We start from the raw sequence: 24,313 nt of genomic DNA, 5'->3' as shown, positions 1-24,313 counted from the left end.
TGCCAAGGTAGTGTATTGATTATTGCATTGTTCCTTCCTTATTGGTTAGTTAGATACAATATAATCTTACATTTGTAGCGGTGTGGAAGCATGCAGCAGGTGGCTTTAATTAAGATAATTGATGGGAAATTTTGAAATATGCTCGCAGGGTATTGGAGAGGCTCTGCGAGATGATGATCAATACGGTCAGCAAAGTCGTTCAATAAAATCCAAGCCCGTATATGCACTATGCAGGCTAACGAGTCGTTACCGGTAATTATCCTTGACAAGATGAATAACTTATGGTAGTCTTACGCAACCGCAGGTGTAAGCCTATAGGTGCGTGGGTGGCAGTGCAGACTGGAGTTGGAATCTTGAGCGGCACTGGCCAAATATTCAGAACAGTTGGATTTGTAGCACAACGCGGTAAGAGATATATACTCAAGGAAGTGTGTTTTGTGTGCAAATGTGATCTAAGTGCCTTACAATTCTTTTATATCAGATTTGTTGCTGAATGTTTTGTACTGTGTGTAAAGTATACCTCTTTTCAATTGACAATCGCTACTATTGATCGGACATTCGCTTCTTGTCAAATCGAATCCACCATGATTTATAATGGAATCATTTTGACACTAATTCAATTGTCTTTGGATCTTTGAGGTTTTATTTTAGTTATTATATTCATGCCTGAAAGGTATGCAAGATGATTCCTTAACATATAGATCGAGTACCTGAATTGTACAGCCTATGATTTCTTATGACAGAGTGCTGCCCAACCTTTCATGGTCGCACTAAGCATGTGTCTCTTAGCACGTTCTTTCTTAGTTGTTGTTTACCTTATCTGTACACCAGGTTTGTACTCTGATTAATCGCCGTCAACAAGTCGTTACGACTTATTCTTATCTTTTCATTATATCGCCATTTTGTGGTGTTGGCTTCGATTAAATTCCTAATGAACTGGGTATATATCCCAGTGTGAAACACGTCTGGAATTTTATGAAACTTGGTGGATGGAAGGGTACATGACACATCTTTCCGTTTCAAACAATTCTCATGTCATTTGAGTACATGCAAACCGCGGCTGTACACTGTGTACATAGTACATATAGAAACGTTCTTCTGTGGCCATACACCTGACCTCGATGCGGTTTCTTTCGTAATTTCGGTAGATGAGAATTCATTCGGTTCCGTCAGTCGAGGTGAAACCTGGGGCCTGCAGTAATACGATTGCGACTGACTCGGTTCCAGACAATATTTATGCAGCATCGCGGCCTCCATAAAGTGGGAAGAAAGTGACAAAAATGATAAATGATTGTTTTCGCATGGAAAATGCTGTGTTCTTGTGCGGATTGACGATGTTTGATTTCGTGACATGATCGATAAACGTGCGATTGTAATGTTAATGAGCGTTATTTGCTCATTTTCGATTTTGAGACTGACTGCCCTTTTGTAAAAGTGAAAAATATAGTTTATGGTCCTATTACGCATTTGGTCTATTCCAGTGGTTCCCAACGTGGGCGATATCGCTCCCCAGGGGACGATTTGGCGGTCTATAGGGGGGCGAAAATGACGAAGGGGGTGATATAGGAGGGCGAAAATGAACAAAGGGGGCAACAGGGGGCGAAAATAGCGAAGGGGGCGATGACGCGTCAAAACGGCTGACCTTTTCTTTTTTAGTCATCCCACGAAAATTTAGTTGCAAAAGTGTCAAATTCGACATCGAGCCGAAATATTGACCTTTTCTTATTTTTTTTATTCAACCCGCCGGTGATTACAGTTTGTATGCCCATTTTTGGTACGCAAAATTTGGGGGGCGATGATCGGTGTTGAGCTTGAAAAGGGGGCGATGGGTCGAAAAAGGTTGGGAACCACTGGCTATTCGCTTCCAAGCAACCAGACTCACATGGCCTTCACAAGCAATATACTATGACATGGAGGCCGGAATCGCCCCGCGGTCCACGAGTTTGACACCCCTGCTGTAGATACCCGTCTACATACGCTTTGGATACATGGTATGTAATGCAATTAGTAATATATGTGACATCACATCATTTAATAGATTCGTGTTCATGCTCACAGCGAACCGGTTGTTAAGGTCTAGTTTACACGGACCTTTCCGGTGTTTGCACCATTCCTATCACAATCTCTGATTAGAATAAATTCATTATTATATTTATGTCATGTTTTCAGCGTAGCGTTACTATATCTGTGACATCACTATGTGCAAAATCTAATGCACAATTTACATCAAATCATCGCAATCCGGACAAATTGCTCCTGTCCTGGGTGGCTCGGCTCTGAAGACTTTGTCATATCGAGCCTCCCGTCTACCTTGCATGTCGCATTTCACTGTTACATTTTTGTAGTGTAATGTTGATATGTAATGTATACGAATAAAGATTCTCTCTCTCTCTCTCTCTCTCTCTCTCTCTCTCTCTCTTCTGTAATTCATGCAAACAAATCGTTGACATTAACATGGTTACTGTGAGCTTATGAGAAGCTGCATGTGACGTATCTTTAGCATTGAAGATCTATTTCTAAACGGATTAGTGAATTGTAAACGGTCAAACGAGTTCAAGGCCTATGATATGATTAATCGTAGAGGCCAATCGATTAAGCCCCTGCCGTTCGAATCGAGTACATTACACATTAGGGTAGTGAAGGAGTGCAATCGATATTGCAGTACAATGTTACTTTCACCACAAACCAACGAATACGATGACAGTGCAGGAATATCGGTAATTGACTATTAGCAAACGAGTAGGCTACTTCAATCAAACTCCTCGTGTAATTCAAATTCTGCCACGTCGGTCATCTGATACTATGCCAGTAACATGACTTATCGACTCCAGTCAACTAATGTCGCAGTGCGTTTATCTAAGCTTTAAAATCATGTTGCATGCAGCGAATAATGTTCACATATAGCAATGACGGACATTGTTAGTTAACGACCATACGTCGTATTTAACGATTGCTAAATTTGCCAAGTATCTGTCGTCGTGGTCTGCTTCCTTGCGGTCTTGAATAGGTATAAAATTTATGAAACTGTGTTCTTTGTGACGTCACTGAGGGGTAGTACCCGAATAGTCCATTCGACCTGTCTCTGAATTATTCAGGTATAGTGGTATTGTTAGAGGCATTACATGCTTTCTTGTTTCAGTCGCATTGGTAAAGCCAATTACCAAAAACCTATGCAGAATTTACGTAAATACGTAATTTGGCACTTTGTCCTCGGTTGTGAACAATGTTTTCGGCACTTACCAATAGAATTTCCGATCACCTGAACCAACTCATTGCGTTCTGAATATATTACGCTCCATATAAGACGTGGTCTCAAATTGAAGTTGGAAGGGTGAAAAATCTTTGGCAACGGTCATTTTCCTTATAGAAAGCCACCGTACTCGAACTGCAGACAAAATATTTTCACGAGTGTTGCTATAATCAGGGCCGGGCACGATTCGAGTACTGAAACTATACTGTCCTTGTCACCAACAGTTAATTTATCAACGGAAATATAGTTTGGATCAGTGGTTCCCAAAGTGGACGCCAGCGCCCCCCTGGTGGCGTCGGCGAGCGTGAAGGCAGCGCTGCCCACGATATGGGCGATTGGGGGGCGCGGGCGCTGGCTAGAATTTGGGCAGTAGGGTGCGCTAAGAGCAAATGGGGGCTGTGTAGGTTTAACGGGCATCTGCTGCGTAGTATTGAAACGATTGATGAATAAAACAGCAAAATACGCATGAAGAAATGCAAAATCGATTATGTTAAAGCAGTTTATGGTCGATCCAGACGTATGTCTGTTCAAGCAGCTGTACCGGAAAAGTCCATTGTTACTTAACAATTTTTGTACCCGACCCGTCAATGGACTGATTCAGCCGTCGGGAGAATCACCAAAATCGTGGTATATTGTGTGGTGAGAACTACGATGTATTTGAACACTTACTGCACAGTTAGATGTGGTGACTTTAAGGGAAACTGCCTCCCGAAATTTTACTCCCTGTGTCAAACGATCGTGGAATTTTCACACTGCTGCGATCCTGGCCTTCGACAATAGATGTGGTTGCGAGAAAAGATATCGCTTATAATTATAATATAGGCCTATATTCATGAAGTTTTCTGAGTCGAATTTATCCTTTTACGGTAAAAATGAAATCTGATCAAAGTGAAAATGGCACTTTCTGGATTCGGTCATAAGCCCGTGATAGATCAGAGAGATTTACTGAGACGTGAACGTTTCCAATTCTCAAGCTTGCCTGCTCGCATATAGGCCTATCTGATCTTGACGTAGAAGTATACAGCAATCATCTCGAAAAACTGCACGAGGGGAGGGTAATTTGATTTCAGAATATATTCCAATCAGAAGTTCTTTACTTGATAAATCAGTCCATTCCGTGAAATTGAGATTTCACTGATTGAGTAGCCGACTACGTTGTACAATAATTTTGCGCTCACGTGAAAGTTCAACATCTCTCATTATCAATCGCTCTGGATACACATATTGAATCAATAGAAATACTCTCCCTGGAGTCGGGTTAAATTCTCCCTCATAGTCCTTCCCGGATTATATTTGTTAGAACGTGCTTTCAGTGCTGCGACAAATGCTCTGTCTCACAGCAGAAACCTACTTCACGTAGCCGGACGTGGAGATTTCAGATTGTTCTTATAAAATCCCAAACCCAATATAATGATGAGGATGATGATGACATGTACAACAGCTTCATATGTCTTATTGGTAATTGTAATATATCCGGAAGAACTGTCGCTTTCTATTATTTAGATATGATGGGGGGTCGGGGCGCTGGTACGTTATTCGTTGTTCAAGGGGACGGCAGCTAAAAAATGTTTGGGAACCACTGGTTTAGATGGTATTTTCGACCGTGGAAGCCTTGTAACCTCAATTAGTCGTATTGCACGCAGCATACGAAACATGTAGTACAAAGCTATACTCGCACTAGTGAAAATGACCTATCTATGAAGTCGTGATCAACCCACAACAGTCCGGCAAAGAGCAATGAGGTCAAAAAATCCTAAGTTATGTGACGTATAAATCGCATTATGTCCACGAAAAATTGATAACATTCTTTCCGGGAGCCATAATGCTCAATCTCTCATATTGAAAGAACTAGCTTACAATGTCCACGATAACACAGCTCGTCACTTCAAAATTGCTTCCTCGCCATATACCATCCGTGAAAGCGATGTCTTATAAAAGCCTAGAAGTGGGCCGTGCTACAAGTCGGCAGCTACGAAATAAAAACGAAGAGAATAGGACTGGTGTAAATGACCATAGTAGTCTACAAGCACCTTGAATACCACAAACAAAATATTCTAAATTACCATACATGTAGGTAGAGCTTTGAACGCTGTCGCGAATTATCCTTTTGTCTCTTACGCCATTCTTTCGTTCTCTGCATTTGGAAAGGCGAACTACGGTACGGCTGGAGTGCACAATTTAAACCACCACTAATCTGCAATTTATTTATCGCGAGAAAATGCGCAAGGCCAGTATAGACGCGTCCATAGACAGCGTGTGAAATCGCACCCCGTATAATAGCTATATTATTCGTTCTTCCCTCCCGCTCTCAATGATGAAAAGTCCAATTGCAGGTCCTGATGGAATCCGTGGCAAGCGCCTCAGTCGCCGCGTGCCCGAATGCTATGCCGCATCGGGTCGGTAGCGTCAAACCTCATTCCTTTTCGGGAATAAGACATCGCATCTCACATAATGCAATAGGTAAGTGTACGGAGTAGGCCTATACACTTCAGTACGGGAGATAACTGAGCGCTGATCGAAACATTCGAAATATAGGTATTGGGTAATACGCTATAGTCTGTGACGCCAATCGTATTGTTTATTTGTTGGTGCTTATCGCCTATTAAGACAATGTGCTCCATGACAATGACTTGGTAATATTCAGAATCTCTGGCTTTGTAATTTTTCGGACGACTTCCATAGTCGCGCGTTTCCAATATCAGTCTCTCTCAACTTTATCTTTGCTGCCGACATTCGTGTTTCGGTCTCTCTCTCTCTCTCTTTCTCTCTCTCTCTCTCTCTCTCTCTCTCACCAATAATCAGTGGCCTCGTGACGGTGTCGCTAAGCACACTGCGCCACTCGCAATCGTATAGAACGTGACAAATCATGAACCCTAAATACTACCGAAATCCTCGCACCGATTCACTCGGTGGTTTTGTTGCCAGCGCCACTCCCATTCAGAGTACCGGCGCCGTGGGAGTTAGAAATTCAATGAGACTTCCCACTGTTCCCATCTTGCGAATGTATTTATGGGACTTTCGTAGGCACGATTACGTCGATTAGTCGTTTATTCATTAATCCTATTGCTCCTTAGACTGTCATTCCAATAGTAATGAAAATGCGGTTGGAGTTTGTTTGTTTGTTTTGAGGTGTTTATAGACTACTATGGTCATTTACACCAGGCCGATAATCTTCAGTTTTATTCCGTAACTGCCGGCTTATAGCACGGCCCACTTCTAGGCTTTTTGTTAGACACCGCTTACGCGGATGAGGCTGCGAGGAGTAGCCTAGATAAACCTCCAACACTTGGATATAGGAATTCTGAAGTCGACCTTGGTCGGACTCGAACACTCAGCCCATTGGTGTTGCAGCCGCGGATTATACCACTGCGCTATCTCGCCACTGCGGTTGGGGTGAGGGTATCGGCCATAGAATTTTTCCGATTTCAGGCGAGCATATGGTGTAAATGAGGTAAAAGGCACTTTGACGTTCAAAATTGTTATTTCACACCTTGTAATTACCATGGGTGAATATGAGTCAAGTCCATCAATTCTTATGGAGACGTATCCCTGGAGTGTAGTGGATTCTGCTTTCGTGTAGCCTACCACCTCAAGAAATCCCAAAATGAGTTACACGTAAAAGAACCCAATACATTCCTGGGGTATGTCTCTACTCGGATTGGTGTATTTGACACATTTTCACTCATTGAAATGAATGTGATAGCAGAATTTGGTACCTGGAAGTGCCGTTTGCCTGATTCACGTCCCTCGCCATGATGGAAATATGACAAATACACCAGGGAGGGTGTAAACGTGCGGTTCACGTTCGCAGTCTGTGTGTGCGTGAGGTTCAGAAATCAAGACGTTCACGTTCACAAACGAACCTTTGTAGGTTCTGCACTGTCTACCTTTTTCATATTTTAGTTTTTCATGTCATCATAATAGGTTTGCCATATTTTGGAAATCTGAAAAGAGGACAGTTTTTCAAAATTTTTAGTCTTACAATACTAGAGTAAAATCCGGAAATGTTAAAATGGTAAATTTTCTATGAGATTTTCCGTTGGTAGACTAAAGAAGGTCATTTTTCTGGCTCAAGTCCCGAAAAACCAGCCGGACCGTTACTTGAACGCTTGTTTCCTATATCTTAGTCCGATTTCCGCGTGCATTTAACCAAAAGTTTCAAAAAAGAGGACAAATTCTCAAAAAGCGGCATTTAGGTGTCCTGCGAGGACACTTTCAAAAAGAGAACAAATCCTCTTAAAAGGGGACGTATAGCAACCCTACATTATAACATCTTTGGTTGAAATTCTTTGCGTTTTAACTTCGGACCATTCTATGCACGGCGAAGGCAGTATAAGAAAATTAACACTAAACGAGCATGCACCTTGCCAATTTCAAAAATTGTACTTGCTTTATTACAAATGTTTGCCAGAAATATTCAGCTTTACGTTTCTGAATATTTAGTAACTCTCTGCTCTGAGCGTGACCCACAATCCCACAACAGCAAGAACGAAATTGACAACAGAGCAGTGTTGGGATGACTCGAGTCGTGACTTGACTCGAGTCAGACTCGAGTCACCTTTTTCGTATGACTTCACTTGACTCGAGTCACTTTTCAAAATTACTTCAAGTCAATTTCGAGTCATCAAGTGATCGGTGTCGAAAAAAAATCGCTTTCGCATATGTTCGGATTGTTCGCGAAACGCTGGTGTATGTGAGAACAACTAATCATTCAATGATCGTGCGTGTTATTGAGCCTCCATTGTTCTATCACATATAAATTGACCGTTCGAAGCATACAGCTTACGTTGTCGTCATCTTAAAGTAATCTGATAGCAAAATGTATATCTCTGTTCTACAGACTGCTCATTATGCTATATTCTCACCTTAAAGGGACACTGCACTCTAAAAGTGATGTGGTCTCAAATTGAAGGGCAAAACGAAATAAAAATTTTGGCCGCAGCCGTTTTCTTCAGAACGCCACCGTAAGAGAGCTGCAATATATTGAAATTTCCACAGCGACTTCACGCTCAAGCAGTCACGAAGAGATCAAACTTTATATAGTTGTCAGCCGATGCTATGAAGGAAATTACGGTGGCGTTCTGAAAAAAATGGCTGCTGCCAAATGTTTTTTTCGTTTTTCCCTTCAATTTGAGACCACATCACTTTTAGAGTGCAGTGCCCCTTTAACCAAACTTCTTGTTTAAAGTTAATATAGAATTCGATTATATTTCGAGTTACCGTATTTTGGAATCTGGAATGGAAGACACTTTTTAAAAATCATAAGAGTTAGTTGAAAAAAGCTGATTTTGGATGATTTACTGGAAATATTGTTGTGTTGACTAAAAAAGATCATCACTCTGACTCGACTCCCGAATGAACCGTTCGGACGTTCACATTGCCTATTTCGCGTCATTTAAGTCGAGTTTGAGTTGGCCCTGTCCATTAGCGTAACTGTAAAAGCTGTAAAGGAATACGAAGTTCTCATGTACTAGTCACCCATTGACATACAGGCGGCCTGAATTGTATCTCATGGATGTATAGGTGGGTAGTGTATTGCATCATATCAATTCATTTATACTGTCGGGGGTCTCGTATTCTATTTTGTATTTCGGCTGATAATTAGGGACAGACGCTGTACAGTTACTTCCGTAGTATAGCAGTTCTACGTATGCGTGATCGAAACAACGCCTTTTGTAAGTATACTAAACTATATGATAGTTCGTCAATTCAAAATGTGTCACCACTCCATCTGTATATCAAACACCTAGCAAAATACAATGACGTAATCATGCCTCGTACTTTGAAAAGGCAACATGACTTGACTCGTGACTTGACTTGACTTGACTCGAGTCAAAATGTGCAATGACTCGAGATGACTTGTGACTCGAAGGTAGTGACTTGATCCCAACACTGCAACATAGGTAATCAGCGAATCATGCTTATTCAACCAATCAATGAAATTGATATAAAGAATACATCGTTGACTGATGTAAATAATCTAACATGCGTAAGCGATCCGTCTTAATTTGATATGCTTATTGTATAATAAAAACCAAATCCGTGCGATTGGGTTGTTGGCTACTGTATAACTTGTTTATGGGGTAATTTCGGTAGCAAGAATAGAAACCCGTTTTACATTTACACTCTGCTCAATGTAGCAATAGTCAAACGCCGAATACATTGTACGGTCGAGCGTAGACCGTTTAGGCGTAAGCTTATATTCCCTTGCAAGTGCTCATCGAAATTGTTGGCAAAGCGACGGAAGATATTAATTTTATGGGATTATATTTGTAGCATTTGATTGCTCAGTTGATACATTTGGTGACGTTTGAAAAGACACCATGTAGACTACTTTTGCATTGCGTCTTAATGTGACCTCAGTCGTCGCTAGTTATAGTTTACATTAATACACCACTTTGCTGAAATGCAGGGTGGGTATTAGAAATATGACGTCACGTGACATCACGTTGGCGTTTACACAGAACCCTTCAAAAAGGTTCCCGTTCACACGAACCTGAACCTTGAAAGGGTTCGCACTATCCCTGAAATGCACCTATTTCCACCCATGGATTTACAGTGTAAGAATCAAGAACATCAATTTAAACGAAATGAAATTCATTCACTCCTCCCAAACCTGAGAGACTATGAAGACGCACAATGCACGTATACACATTCACTATATCAGGGGTTGTCGTACCGTCCTTATTTCTCAGATTTCTCCTGATTTTGGATGACGATGTATGATAAACAACATTGTCTTTATTTCTCAGATTGGTTCTTATTTTTGACTTGTATCCTTAGTTCCTCCTTATCTTCGGGAATTCTGTCCTTATATCCGACAATGAGACGGTGATCAGGACTGAACGAAACTGACCGTGAACAGGGGATATTACGACAGATGTGTTGACTTTATTTTTTGTCATCAGCTATACTTAGCTGTCCTTGGTGTTTGATTCATGTCGATGGCAACCTTGCCCTCACTATATGCCGCTATCACCACCTCCACTTGGTCTGTCTAATTGACCTGATGGTTTGTACAGTACATATTTTTCTTGTAAAGACCAATAGCCTGTAGGGTACCACAACCCGGTATATGGGCCACTATATGATTTCAAACCTCGATATCAAAAGTGCATAAGTACGGTACGGCACACCCGCATCCACGTCGTCCAACTATCATATGGTTGACAAAAAAGATCATCGCTTTATCAAATATGCCGGACCTGAAGTGCGGAACAGTATCTCGCCGGCTATCCGACAGTCGTTGGGCGTGTCCACATTCAAGTCGAAATTCAAGCAGTTTCTGCTGAATGAATACCAGTCATCCAGTCCACGACCTGACGTATCCATCTCGCCTTCCGTCACTTGCCACCTGATTTTATCGCTTGCCACTTTATATTATCTTCTTTTACTTTCATTCAGTGTGCATGCCTCCTCTTTACATCGCCTAGTTCCAGGTGGGTGTCTGATCTTAAGACTTCTCCTAGTCGTTTCGGCATCTTCCTATCATTCGTTGTATTGCAGTCTTGAGATGTTTTGAAGTGATGAAATTTTATGAATAAGCTTGAACTTGAACTTGAACCCTTCAGTTTTACGTCGAGTAGTCTATATGTACTTCCGTATGTTATACTATTCAGTAAATATTTATATATCGTTGCAGTTTCAGCGCTATTCAATCGACGATCAAACACGGATGCACGCGTGGAAAATATAAATGGCCATGTGCTTTTGTTTTGTTCGTTCAAGAAGCCAACCTTCTGCGATTCCTGTCAGCGATTGTTACTCCTCGGTAAATATTAACGCTTACTCCCGATTTTCGCGACCTCATATGATATTGGTCCGTGGCAATACGTATCGAATCAAGGTGCTATATATATTCGTCAGCAAATAAGCTTTCCCGCAACGTCTGATATTATTATATCTTAGCGTAGACGCAGACTGAAAACACCATGGTGGAGTCCAAGCATGACACTAAATGGTAATTCAACCGTTCTTCAACAGTCATCATGGACTTGAAGTCCTTCGGCATCCATACTTTTTTCGTGTTATAAGAATCTAGTCATTTACATAATGTTAAAAAATACCGACTGTGAGCCAGAGTCCCATAGATGAGCGAAATCTGCCGTTGGAGAGTCCCAATACGCTCCGACTGAAAATATATTGGGATTGTGAATTCGAATCCTATCCGCCTACTAGAATTTTTCAATTTAAAAATCCGAAATTATCCTAACGCGGTTACGTGATGTAAAATCCAAGGATTTTCAAATTCGTGTGTCTATCATCGAATTTATTGCATCTTTTTGAGCTCTATCTCGCAATACGGTGAAGCAACTAAAACATGCTTCTACTACGTAAAACGGTCTGCATGAGACAAAATACGAAAACATCCGAAGGTGGGGATAGGGTGAAATCCGTATCCAATTACAAATCTCGAAAATATAGTTAAGCCGTTCCGCATCCAGTCCTAATCATAATGCTGTTCATCAATGCTGCGTGCGAGCCCCTCCAAGCGCGACAAAGTAGTATATAGTTTCTCGGGTTGCCCGACATATGAGCAAGCGAAACAATGGAAAACGACAGTTCAGCATGGGACCCTTCAGCATGCGTCACGTCAGCATGTGACTTTATAAACCAAAAACCTACCCTAACCCGAAACATAGTCCTAAAATTAACCCCTATATACATCCTAACCCCAAGCCTAACCCTAACCCGTAATTTAACCCACATGATCATAGCTCATGTGTTACATGCCCAATTGTCGCATGCCGAAGTGTCGCATGCTCATATGTCCACGGACCAATTTCTCGATGTGTTGAATCAAGATTTTGGATTCCGGAGGGATGGATTTGAATAAAGGTGGGGTTTCTGAATTCCTTTTTTCGCGAAAGTGGCATTTTGTTTGTTTACTCTACTTTTAGGATTCCGTATCGATTTAACGTGGTCATTATTCCACGCCGAATTAGCGACTTCTCTATTGGTGCTTCAACTCGACTAGATTTCTGTCGTACTCTTGAATTGATTGACGGGAGCCTATAGACAGGAGATTCGTCGTCGCTCATGTTCTTAATTCCCTCGGAAATATATTGGAAATGCGAATTGATTGCGTCCCTGAATGGTATCATTTCTAACCATCGTCCAAACTTACAGCATTCGCTGTATCATGTCGACTATACTATGCAGCATAACTGTCCGACTCGTGGGATACTGATGTTATGTTGACTTGGTACTCGATCTCATTTATGATACAGCTCATCGATCCATAGCAGTAAATATGTGTGGGGAATGACAAACACTAGAATATCAATACGGTTCAGTGACGTCCTGAGATCAATCGGCCTGACTCTGACTACATCACAATTGAAATTTGATGAACATGGGGTTGTAATGTCAGGCTTGCATCTTGATGCAATAGCAATGCCTCGGCCGGCGTCTAGAAAAATCGAGGATATATTAAACTCCCATACAGCTCTTGGAGGCAGCCTATCGATTTTGCTCGTTCAGTGTTACTGTGTTAGCCTACTGATGAACGTTCAATACATGTAGATTACAAACGTCAAGGATTCCGATGTAAAACATGCAAAGTCAATATTCACGAGAGGTGTGCAAATCAGATTGCCCCGTGCGAAGGACGACCAACGGTGAGAAGTTTATAGTGTTGCATTTCAAAAACCAATGTTATTCAAAGTGTGTTGAAGCTCAGCGAAATACAATCCCCACGTAACTGTATATTTCCGTTTGCGTCAAATGAACCATGTGCTATCGTGACGCCTGCATGGATGGTCACTTGTCTAGAATTCCTCATCTTGGCTTTGTCATTTTCATTTATCCTGCATTTCTATGCCGGAAATTAGTATTTTAACAATATATTTCTCAAGTTATTGACAGCATTTGGTTCTTACCTTCACTTATTGCAGATATTAGGCCTGAATTAAGTCGCAAGCAATTTACAGATAGTCGATTTTGACGGGGAGGACAACGGTGGGCAATGTCAGAACATCAACAACGATGGAGAAAGATTGGGAAACTAGTGACTTTCGTAGGGTTGCATTGCTGTTAATGCCATCGTAACTACTACTTATACAATCAATACCCGAATAAGTATATACTAGGGTTACCATACCTCCTTATTTAAGGGGGATTTGTCTTCTTTTTTGACTTTTTTGAAAGTGTCCTCGGAGGACGCCTATAAGTCCTCTTTTTTGAGAATTTTGGTTAAATGCACGTGGACTGAGATATAGGAAATCCGCGGCCAAGTGACGGTCAGACGGGTTTTTCTGTACTTGAGCTTACCATTTTTTCAGGATCTGACTCTAGTAATGTAAGTCTGAAAATTTAGAAAAAGGGTCATCTTTTAGGATCCCCTAAACATGGTAACCCTAGTATATACGACCACCATATACTTCTTGTGGTCTCAATGTAGTGTCTACCTTATCTCCCGCCCACCAACACTTTATATCAGTGTTGGGATGACTCGAGTCATGACTTGACTCGAGACAGACTCGAGTCGCCGTTCTCGTATGACTTGACTTGATTAGACGCGGTGTCTCATAAATGTGGATTGATTCGTGACTCGGAGCAAAAATCACGAGTCAATTTCAAGTCATCAAGTAATCGGCGTCGACAAAAATCACTGTATCTTGCATGTGTTCGAACTGTTCGCGAAACCCTGGTGTTAGCTGTGAGAGCGACCAATCTTTCAATGATTGTGCGTTTTACTGAGCCTACAATGTTCTCTCACAAATAAATTGACCACAAACGAACTGATCGTAGCATACATGAGTTACGTTGTCGTAAACTAGTTTTAAAGTAATTAAGTAGCAAATATATATCTCTGTTCTCTGTTCTTATCACAGTCAAGCCCCTTGTTTTATTTAAATTGAATTCAAATATAGTTTATATACTCGTTAAGCATTGGCGCAGGCTCTAATTGTATCGCATGAATATGTAGATGTGGGTGGCTACTGTATTGCATCTTATCAATTCGTTTTTATCCGATATTCTCTATTTTAACTGGTAAGCATAAACTGAGACTATGCAATTGCTTACGTGGTTCAACAGGTCTTCGTATATGTGAGTGGTACAAAGGCCTTCTTGCGTGTATATTAAAGAACTCTGTATTCGTTCATCGGTTCAAAATCAATGACCGCTCAATCTGTATTTCAAACAGCTAGCAAAATGCAATAACGTAATCATGCCTCATACTTCGAAAAGGCAAGTTGACTGGAATTGTGACTTGACTCCTCGTGACTCGACTTGACTCGACTTGACTCGAGTCACCTTCAAAAATTGAGCGATATGACTTGATTCGAGTCAAAATGTGCAATGACTCGAAATGACTTGTCACTCATCACACAACACTGCTATATATCTACTATAGCAGTGGTCGGGAACCTATGGCTCGCGAGCCATATATGGCTCTTTTGGGCATAAAGTATGGCTCTTTGCGAAAATTCTAATTTTTTGCATAATTTATCAACATTGCAGCAACTTGTTATTAAATCTTCAGCACGACCAGTATAATTATTCTTGCGGCAGTATAACCATGTCTTTGAGAGGTGAATACAGTGGCGTATTCAGGGTTAAGGGCTCGGACCCCGTTTCAAAATCCTCAAATCTAAGTTGCTGTCTCGCCTGCGCCACGAAATCTCGGATTGCACGATGCGTTGATTGCTCAATGAGAATAGCAGACCTGGCGACGCCTGTATGACAATGCAGTCTTCAAATACGCATTGTCTTCCTGATCTACGGCGAGAAATGAACTCCGTGGAAGTGATATTCACAATTACAAATTCAAATTACAAACAACGCCATAGTGATCCACGTTCTTGATTGACAAAGTAGCTTTGTAGTTGCTGTTCAAATGTAGGCGTGTGGCACAACGTTGTGTTACCGCCGAATGCTATGAGAATTGAGAAATCGAATCGGAATCGGTGTGGCTATTACATTCAATTTTTTTTTGAAATATTTTATTCCGCATGAATACATGAAATGAAATATGCGATACGAATAAATATAATCGCGACTTCGGTCTAAGAGCCGTTTCTGGGGTTTTTGAGGTTGCCGATTACGAATATCACATTACTGATTAGAGATTCGATCTTATACCCCTAAAAAGTCCAAAATTACTGAATTTACCATTGAATATTTCGCTTCGCAAGAAGAAAATCGTAGTTTTTTCTAATTTTATACTGCACTTCAATATATAATAATTGACTATGAAGAACCCTCATGTCTTCCCCATGGGTTATCTCCAGAATAAGAGCCAATCTGATGAAACTAAGGTCATCTTCGCAATCAGCGCCCTTCAGAACCACCAAACCCACTCTCACTTTGCATGCCAAAAACTATGTGAAAACCAGTGTTATCAATATTATAAATTCTGTGATATTTACGATGAATTGCGCTATGCTAATCCCGGCTGTGCCTCACCAATGCCTTACCTCCCCTTTCATGCTATATTTTCGAACAATAAATAGGTAAGTTGCGTGATTTTCGTAGTAAAAATGTTCAAAATCTAGTAGACAGGTAAGGTCATATCGTCAAGACCAGGGCTGGCCAACCTTTTCAGCCAAAGGGCCACATTCGATTGTCGAACTGTTGCGCGGGCCACTAGCCGCGCGAGGCGCGAATATTTTTCCTAGTTCACAGGTCAATAATATTTTCACCTGACTATATTTTGGGCAATGTTCCCTCTAAGCTGCGCACGTGCGCAAATGCGCAGTGCTGGCACAGTCTCTGCGCACAGAAAATCGAAGTTGCGCACAAAAAATCCGAAGTGATGATCTTTTTTTCCACCGTTACGCACTGTTGTCCAAGGGTCTGCGCAGTGTATTGGTGAGTGTGCGCAGACTCGGCAAAAATTAGAGGGAACATTGATTGCGGGCCTGCTGTATATCGCTGGGCTCAGTTTGCAAGGACTGGGCTATCGGCGTCTGGACATTTCGATATCAAAAGTTTCGACCAACATGCGTCAATCATTTTGTGCCTAGGTTTCATAGTCGACAGTCTTTCTGCGAGTGCAAACGCAAAGCCGCATATGTTAAACGACACTCTGTCTCGTAATCGCGATTATATTTAGATTCAATCTGATACATTAGGAGTTCTTAGATTTTCACAAAGGGGCAACAATATTAAAATCAAGAAATCGAGTGACAACATGTTGCGCGAAGCGTGTAGAAAATGTTTACTTTTGATAAATCTATCGCCCACCATTCTGTTTATTGTAGTATACGAAGATCTATCAATATGTGACTGACTCATGGATCTGCCAATGCGTCGGAACTGATATTTTAGTCATAACATATCAAGTGTTGCGGCCAGACTAAACCAAATTTCGGTTGGCCTCACAAGTTCATAATCTGTGCAATCCATTTTTGATAACATTAGAAATTTCGGAAATTATCTCGCGGGCCACTCAAAACCTTCTCGCGGGCCACGGGTTGGCCGGCCCTGGTCAAGACGAACCTACGATCTCGTATAACTGACGAAAATCGACGAATTTGCGCTACGATGACGTCACAATTTTTATATTGTGACGTATTGATTAAAACGTATGGCTCTTTGGAAGTTAAGATGGAAAATATGGGGTCAATATGGCTCTTCGGACAAAAGGTTCCCGACCACTGTACTATAGAGTAGGCTACCGCTAGCATTGTTTCATCTGATTCTTCATTTCGTTTAAATTACATTTTACTCGCTCATCATGCTCCTTCGGCAATAATTGTTCAGAGGTGCTCAATATTGGCGTATTGCTAACTACCTTTTGGAAGCAGATGTCACCGTGACCTACAACCCTGCCGACTGAAAAGGTCAACATTCCCGTCCCACCTTTAAATTATTCGATTAGTCGACACTTTCGCATCTGCTGACTTGGAAGGTCAGCACGTAGCTCATTTCGAATTATCACACATTTGTGCTGTTAGTTTGGGATGTACTTCGCCCTAATCTTGGCCATTATTAATGTCGATATCGTCGTTTCGCCTATTTGCCCTCTAAGAGCCTATGATTAACCTGACTGCGTGGTCTGCTGTAATGTTCTCGTGATCTACCGAAGAGATCTAATGGGAATGCTTGAGCGATATACCGGTAGTTCGCAATCTATCTAACGAACGCGACTTTTTCAGTTTGGAATGGCCAGCTTCTCACGAAAATCCGAAGGAAAATCTCAATTGTCGCCGACGGAAGGTCAGTTAATTAAATTTAGTGAGCTTGTCATTGCGATCCATGGATCATGTCCAGGGCATGGTATGGTATGGTATGGAAGTATGGTATGGTGTGGATCGATATTTTGGTATGGAATATGGAGCAATGCAAGTATGGTATGGAACGGGAGATTTTAATCTATGGTATGGAACGACATTTCAATACTTCCATACTTAGGTGTTTTATACATTTTATTGTGATCTGTGCAAGCTTCATGAACCGTACGTTGATCGCTGTTCACGGAATACGATCGCTTTTGTTATGTGTGAACTGTGAACGCGAACTATTTAATGCTGTGTAGGAACAAATACACGTTTGTGCAACAGTTTTAGGGGCACTTGGAATGACATGATTTTGTGACGTAATCATGACAACAGTAATGTTGATCAGATATTCTATTGAGTCTAGACACGACGTCTCCGAGCAAAGTCTATCGTGTGACGCAATAATTGGTAATGTGGGCTACTCCAATTACCTCATTCCTTGAGTGACGACCGCTTACAAGCAATCATGATGCAACGTACTAATTGCTCAATGTGATTGATAATTACATTTCTTCTGAAATATTGTCCGCACATTTATACTATTTACATAGCGAGATATCTTATTGGTCATATTTCAAACGATCTCACATCAGGATTATAGATCAGGGAGTGGGGTAGATATAGTTTGAAATTCTCGCCACGCTAACCTCAACCAAATACTGTACTTATAATCACGCAGATCGCTGCAGTATTGATCGCCTGTAGCTGGGACATTTTATGGGTGCGCCTATGTTATAAATTATTTTGCGAGTATTTACTTCAAACTTGCATGCGCCTCATGCCAATGTACCGGAAATGTGATGATATTCTTATGGAGCAGGGGCGGGCAACTTCTCCGGTCAGAGTGCCGGATATAGAAAAATTAAGTACTTGGCGGGCCGGATTGCTGAATGGATACATTATTCGCGCATATATACAAGGAATAAATCGTATTTAATGATTAAGTGATTTGTGGTACAGAACTTCAGAATAACGCGAAACAATAACTTCATATTGTTAATTTATTCGCTGAAAGCTTTTCGACTGACCCTCATCAGTAGCGAAACGTCAGTGATAGGGTGAATCAAATTCGAAAATGTAAGAACTATTTTGTCTGTATGACGTAATAATAACAAAAAACAAACAACTAGTCCGTCTACTAGTTGTTTGTTTTTGTTATTATTACGTCATACAGACAAAATAGTTCTTACATTTTCGAATTTGATTCACCCTATCACTGACGTTTCGCTACTGATGAGGGTCTGTCGAAAAGCTTTTAGCGAATAAATTAACAATATGAAGTTATTGTTTCGCGTCATTTAATGAATGTATCTTATCGACAGAAATATGTCACTTCAGAGCCATTTCTCGCCGATAATGACAATACAATGTGGATTTGAGAACAGCATTGTCATACAAGCGCCGCCGTGTCTGCTTCTCTTTGATCAACTAAACCACGGTGCAATCCTTAATTAGGATTTTAAAGCGTTTGATAAGCCCAGTACCCAAAATTTACCAAGATTTCAATTCATTGGGGTTGAGTACATCGTAAATGCCGATAATGAAAGTCTTCTCGCTTCGACGAACTTACGCGTAAGCTCCACTCTCGCACGCTGCACAGTGCGCACACCTATATAATACAGTCACTAAAATTGGACGTTTAGGCAAATAGTGGGGAATCTCGGCAGACTGGGACCGCGGGCCACATTATCAAGCAAGACGGGAAACTGTCCGCGAGCCGGACAAAATCTCGTCGCGGGCCGTATGTTACCCGTCCCTTTTATGGACTGTCCAATATAGCAATCTGCTGACTATCTCATTTTGCTCGCGGAATCTGCAGAGTAGACGTACACGGCACCTCACCAAAACAGACTCTGTAAAACTATCACCAGGAATTAGATTCGCATCATGGCTAGTTTAAGCAAAAATGACATCCGAAATATCAATAATATAGGTGCTAGAGAAGGTACTATACTTATGATATTGAAGTATTTGAAAGTATGGAATATGTATCAAGTATGGTATGGAACAATGTTGGTATGGTATGGAAAATTGCAATTATATGGTATTGAGAGAGTAAGGCAAGTATGGAGCATGGAAAATTGTCGTTCCATACCATACCCTACCATGCCCTGATCATGTCGCAGGCATAATGTAATTGTCACAGCATGTTAATTTTCGACAATTAAGTGTTGATTTGGAAAGTAACTCGTAGGCTATTGCAACCATTGTTAATCAATGTATCACGAGGGCACTTGCTGCATCTTCACAGGTGAAGTTCACCATGATTATAAAGTGTTGCAAGAATTGAAGGTGCTGAGACTGGGAGAAGGTAGGAATGAAGCATGACGTGTTTATTGGCCATCTGCCACCTACTTTAAAATTAAATCACCGGTTAGTGTACTTTGCAATAGCCCGTCATATTTTTTATTCACAGCCATAAGTATGACGGACAAGCTATCAGGCGCCGAACACGGACTTACTGGATCTTCGGATGTGCCAATTGCGAAATGTGGCCACGAAGAGGGAATTTCCGGTAATATTCGCATAGATTTGTTGATAATGTGATGTTGCATAAAATTGCGAGTACATCTGACTACTGGAATAAATAAGAGACCTGGCGGCTATAAAGGTTATCATTACAATATGGCCAACTCAATTTTACCTCTACCATATTCTCATTTCCAGAAGATCCTGGCCTGATAGCATGACTTACTAGTGATTATACGCGGACCTATGAAGGCCTACGCTGTGTTGTTCAAAATTTATAAAATATATGTAATGTAGTCATTTGATGCCGTAAACTACCGATGATTGTGTGATTTCTATAGCCTCATATTTGAAGTGTGGTCGTTTCTTGCATCGAGTATTCAGCTGTATCTTTATTCACATGCAATGAAACATGAAATTGCGAATAAACGCAGTTTGAAACATTGGTTACGATTACACACCTATCTAAGTGGATTTTATTACAACTTTTAGACGCAGGTTTTGGATCACCGAATACGAGAAAGGTAACTTTATCCTTGTGTCAGAATTCCTCTCGTTTTGTGACATTTTGGAGTCCGTAGCAGTTTTAGCAGCAACAACTAATGTATTGAATGATACATAGCTGAGCATGCTGACTTCAAAATAGGTCAATATACTATTGATTTACCATATCGAATTCTCTCATTACTGTGAGAATGTATATATAAATCTATAAAGACATGTAACGAACAAGACGAAATCATAAGCGGTCTGATCGATCGTTTTGTCAAGAAACATGATGGGATCGCAATGGAAGATTGAAGTAGTCTATTCCTGTGGGTCTTACCGTTAAAAAATCCTCTTGTGCTGAAACACGACTAACAACTTGATATTGAGAATGAAATGCCGTATAGCCGAATGTGTACTGTGTAGGTCCTACCATGTGAACGTTTTTGGAGAAATATCAGAATTTCTCCGAAATCTGAATATTGGTTAAAATTTCCTGAATTCAAACTTCCCAACACTCGCTACATCGAGGTGATGCTGAGACAAGAAGTGCAACAGAAAACCAAGATCGTGAAAGATTATAGTGATTCCCGAAAGTTTTTGTTAAATGTCGCGCTTTTCACGCTTGAACTGACTTTTACCTCAGCAACGTGTTGGTCCAAAATCGGGCTAGGTCAAAATCATGAGCCTTTATCTCCCCACAGTAACTCGATTTTTTTATATTTGGATGCAGTGGTGCAATGTTGTTACTGGGCTCCGAAGATCACTAATACTGGGTACTAGTGATGGTGTGAACCTCTCAGAGGTTCTGTGTGAACGTGAACGTGAACCTCATGACGTCACGAGACGTCATTATGGTAATTTCAACCCTACATTGAAGTGATGGCCTATATTACTGTACAGTGTACACGATAGCCTATACAGCGACGACTCGGGTCACTATTATGCTGAAGCACAAATTGACGTTTTCAACGTCGGCAAATCTATCAACTGGGGCAATCAAACGGTATAATAATCCCGTAAAATCAAAATATTCCGTCGCTTTGCCAACAATTTTGACGAGGACTTGCAAGGGAATTTAAGCTTACCCCTGAACGGTCTAGGCCAGCGGTTCTCAAACTGTGGGCCAATTGCAGGGCATTTTGATATGGACCACAGAACTATTTGGAAAATTGTAGAATTAGTAAAATTTTAGTTATATTTTTATGTCAAACGCTCAAAAATATAATCATATTATCGAATTATACGTAGGCTACATTTCATCCAGCTCTGATCGATGAGACATTTATCGCAGCACATTAATCATTGCAGTCGGCGTTGAAGTCATTGTACCTTTACATAATGTTAGAGTGACTTGAATTGATTGTATCATTGGATTGAATGTTCTGACAGCGCAACTGCAGTGAGCACAAGATATACTGTACAATTGTACATTGTAAAGTTGACATAATAAAAAATTATTTCTTCACATCTCTGTGTAAGGCCCATCCCATTCACCAAAGAATTGTCTGAAGCTGGTCCAGAATGGTTATGTTATCCCCCACCTTAGTGGAACTAAAACCCCAACCACACAGTGGATGCGGGGAATATATAGCTGGGTTGCGATGTGAGTAGACCATTGGACGGCCATGATGTACTCAAGCGTTACGTGATCTACTAAGGCCGTAACTTCCACACCCCAAACCCCAAATTAGTGGGAGGTCGAAGGCCCAAATATATTTCGCTGTTCGTTAGTTGGAGGAGGTTTGTTCGACTTGAGAATTTTCGTCGCGCATGTAGTGATTTCATGTCCTTAAAGGTCTACACTGCAACACCATTTGAATATGTATAATAATGCGCATATTTTAGAGAACTCGGCATATCGGCGCCAGCGCTTACCATGCATTGAACAGAGCTATCACTGTAGGATAAGAGGGGCCCACATAACATTTTCAAGCCGGAAAATGGGCCGCAACCAAACAAAGGTTGATAACCCCTGGTCTAGGTCATACCGGATAATGTATTCGTCGTCTGAGTATTGCAACGTTGATATTGAGCAGAATGTAAAACAGGTTTCTATACTTGTTGCCGATATTACCACGTTAACAAGTGATACAGCAGCATAGCTGACACCACATCCGCACGGATTTTATTTTTATGATACAATAAACATTTGAAGTCACCGTACACCTGCTGGATTTTTTACATTAGACAACGATAGCAAGCGACAACGATATAGGTTCAATAAGCATCATTCGTTGACTACATGTATTGCATTTCGCTCTTGATGTTGTGTCATTGCGGGTCAAGCTCACAGCAGAGAGACGGTAAGTATTCACAAACAGAAGGCTGGTTATTTCGAGCCAACTTTTGCAATAAAGCAAGTAAAATTTTTGAGATTTTCGAGGTGCAGCATGCTCGTCTAGTGTTGATTTTTTTTATGCTGTCAGCGCCATGCATAGAGTGGCCCGCAGTTGAAATGCAATAAATTTCAACCAAAGATGTTATAATGAAGTGAAAATTGTAATATATGAAAAATGTTCACAGTGAAGAACCTGCCAAGGTTCGTTTGAGAACGTGAACCTCTAAATTTGTGAGGTTAAGACACAGAGCGCGAACGTGAATATCACGTTCACACCATCCCATATTATGGGTACCAATAAAGGACCCTTGTAGATCGATAACCCCACATATTTTAGGCTTTCACAGATAAGTTGGTGTAAAGATCACGATATAACACTTTGCCCCATATGCCACAGGCACCAGGCTACTCTGATTTATGACTAATTGACTATAACTTTTTCGGCAACCGTCTCATGCATAGACAGGAAGGTAAAATATTTAGTTGTGTTTGAATTAGCATTATGCCTATGACATGATGTGACGTGATGTGATGTGTTCACGTTGGTGTTCAAAAAGAACCTTTCATAATAGTTCGTGATCGCACGAACCATAACTTTGTAGAGGTTCGACGATCTCTTCTGAATTTTTTCCGTATTACTCATTTCAGCAAGCTTCTCCAAACCACCCGAATACTTATGTCGCCCTTTACAAGTTCAAGGGAACAGAAAAGGATGACCTAACCTTGAAGTAAGTGTTCGAACCAGTTCACGAGCCACTGTTAACCACAGTGTAAACAAGCTCCAAACGAATCGATTTTTTTTAATCCGAGCAGACCCGGGGATAAAATTCGCGTCACCAAAGATAAAGATGAAAGTTGGTGGGTGGTACGTTGTTTATACATTAAACTAAGTCGCCATATTTATTGGATGATAGTGACTGGTCTTATCTTTCTACCAAATGTGTATGTAATTTGGCGATGATATTGAATGATCGCCAAGTAATCGAATAGAACAGTTCGTTTGTTGCGCCCAACTTATCGCAGTCAGAAATAGATTACATTTTCTTGGATTTGATTGGGCATAATATGGATCTGAATTTCAGAGTCATGAATTTTGAGTCATTGTCTTTATATGCACAACGCGCCAGTGTTTCATTACGTAGTACGCTACTCCGCAAATTATGAAGACGGCTGCTCGTGCCCAATACAAATGCCATCAACAACAACGGAATCGGAATCTATAATAAAGTTCTTATTTCTCCAATAATTTGAAATCTTGTCTCTAACAACCAATTTTATGTCAAGCATGCCACCTACATAGCTCACTTATTCCATATAATCCGGATGCTAAGCATTTATATGATGGCCATTGGCCACTGACCGGGGAGCAGGATTTCAGAGGTGGTTTCAAGAGTTACCATATTAGTCATCTCTAATCGTGTCGCTACGCTTCCTTGCTATGAGCAGTGAACACGGCTTTGTGAGCGATTTCAATGTTGGGTGGACTGATATGAATTGGAGACTTTTAGTTAAAATATCTATAAAACTGCATTAGGCCTA

The 24,313-nt window shown here is 40.9% G+C and overlaps 1 protein-coding gene across 4 annotated transcripts in view; it reads left to right on the top strand.

Annotated features, from left to right (window-relative positions):
* The first annotated feature begins 228 nt into the window (after positions 1-228).
* LOC145433557 (SH3 and cysteine-rich domain-containing protein 3-like) overlaps positions 229-24,313 on the top strand; it is a 37,025-nt gene continuing 12,940 nt past the window's right edge. The window contains exons 1-10 of one of the 4 annotated variants that reach the window (XM_080310685.1): positions 230-405; positions 5,584-5,710; positions 10,893-11,021; positions 12,776-12,870; positions 17,356-17,416; positions 19,730-19,789; positions 19,895-19,993; positions 20,440-20,471; positions 23,423-23,502; positions 23,588-23,632. In XM_080310685.1, the coding sequence (XP_080166811.1) occupies positions 5,590-5,710; positions 10,893-11,021; positions 12,776-12,870; positions 17,356-17,416; positions 19,730-19,789; positions 19,895-19,993; positions 20,440-20,471; positions 23,423-23,502; positions 23,588-23,632 (722 nt within the window). In that variant the 5' untranslated portion in view covers positions 230-405; positions 5,584-5,589. Of the gene's footprint in view, positions 406-5,583; positions 5,711-10,892; positions 11,022-12,775; positions 12,871-13,000; positions 13,269-17,355; positions 17,417-19,729; positions 19,790-19,894; positions 19,994-20,439; positions 20,472-23,422; positions 23,503-23,587; positions 23,640-24,313 lie in introns of those variants that run through there. The other 3 variants (XM_080310684.1, XM_080310686.1, XM_080310687.1) reach the window with 3 other exon arrangements.

The sequence above is a fragment of the Botryllus schlosseri genome, chromosome 2, assembly GCF_051294905.1.
Source record: "Botryllus schlosseri isolate E-star chromosome 2, Bs_hap1, whole genome shotgun sequence".
NCBI lineage: Eukaryota > Metazoa > Chordata > Ascidiacea > Stolidobranchia > Styelidae > Botryllus > Botryllus schlosseri.
Note: the sequence above shows the minus strand (reverse complement) of the source record. Positions and strands in the feature narration are given on the sequence as shown.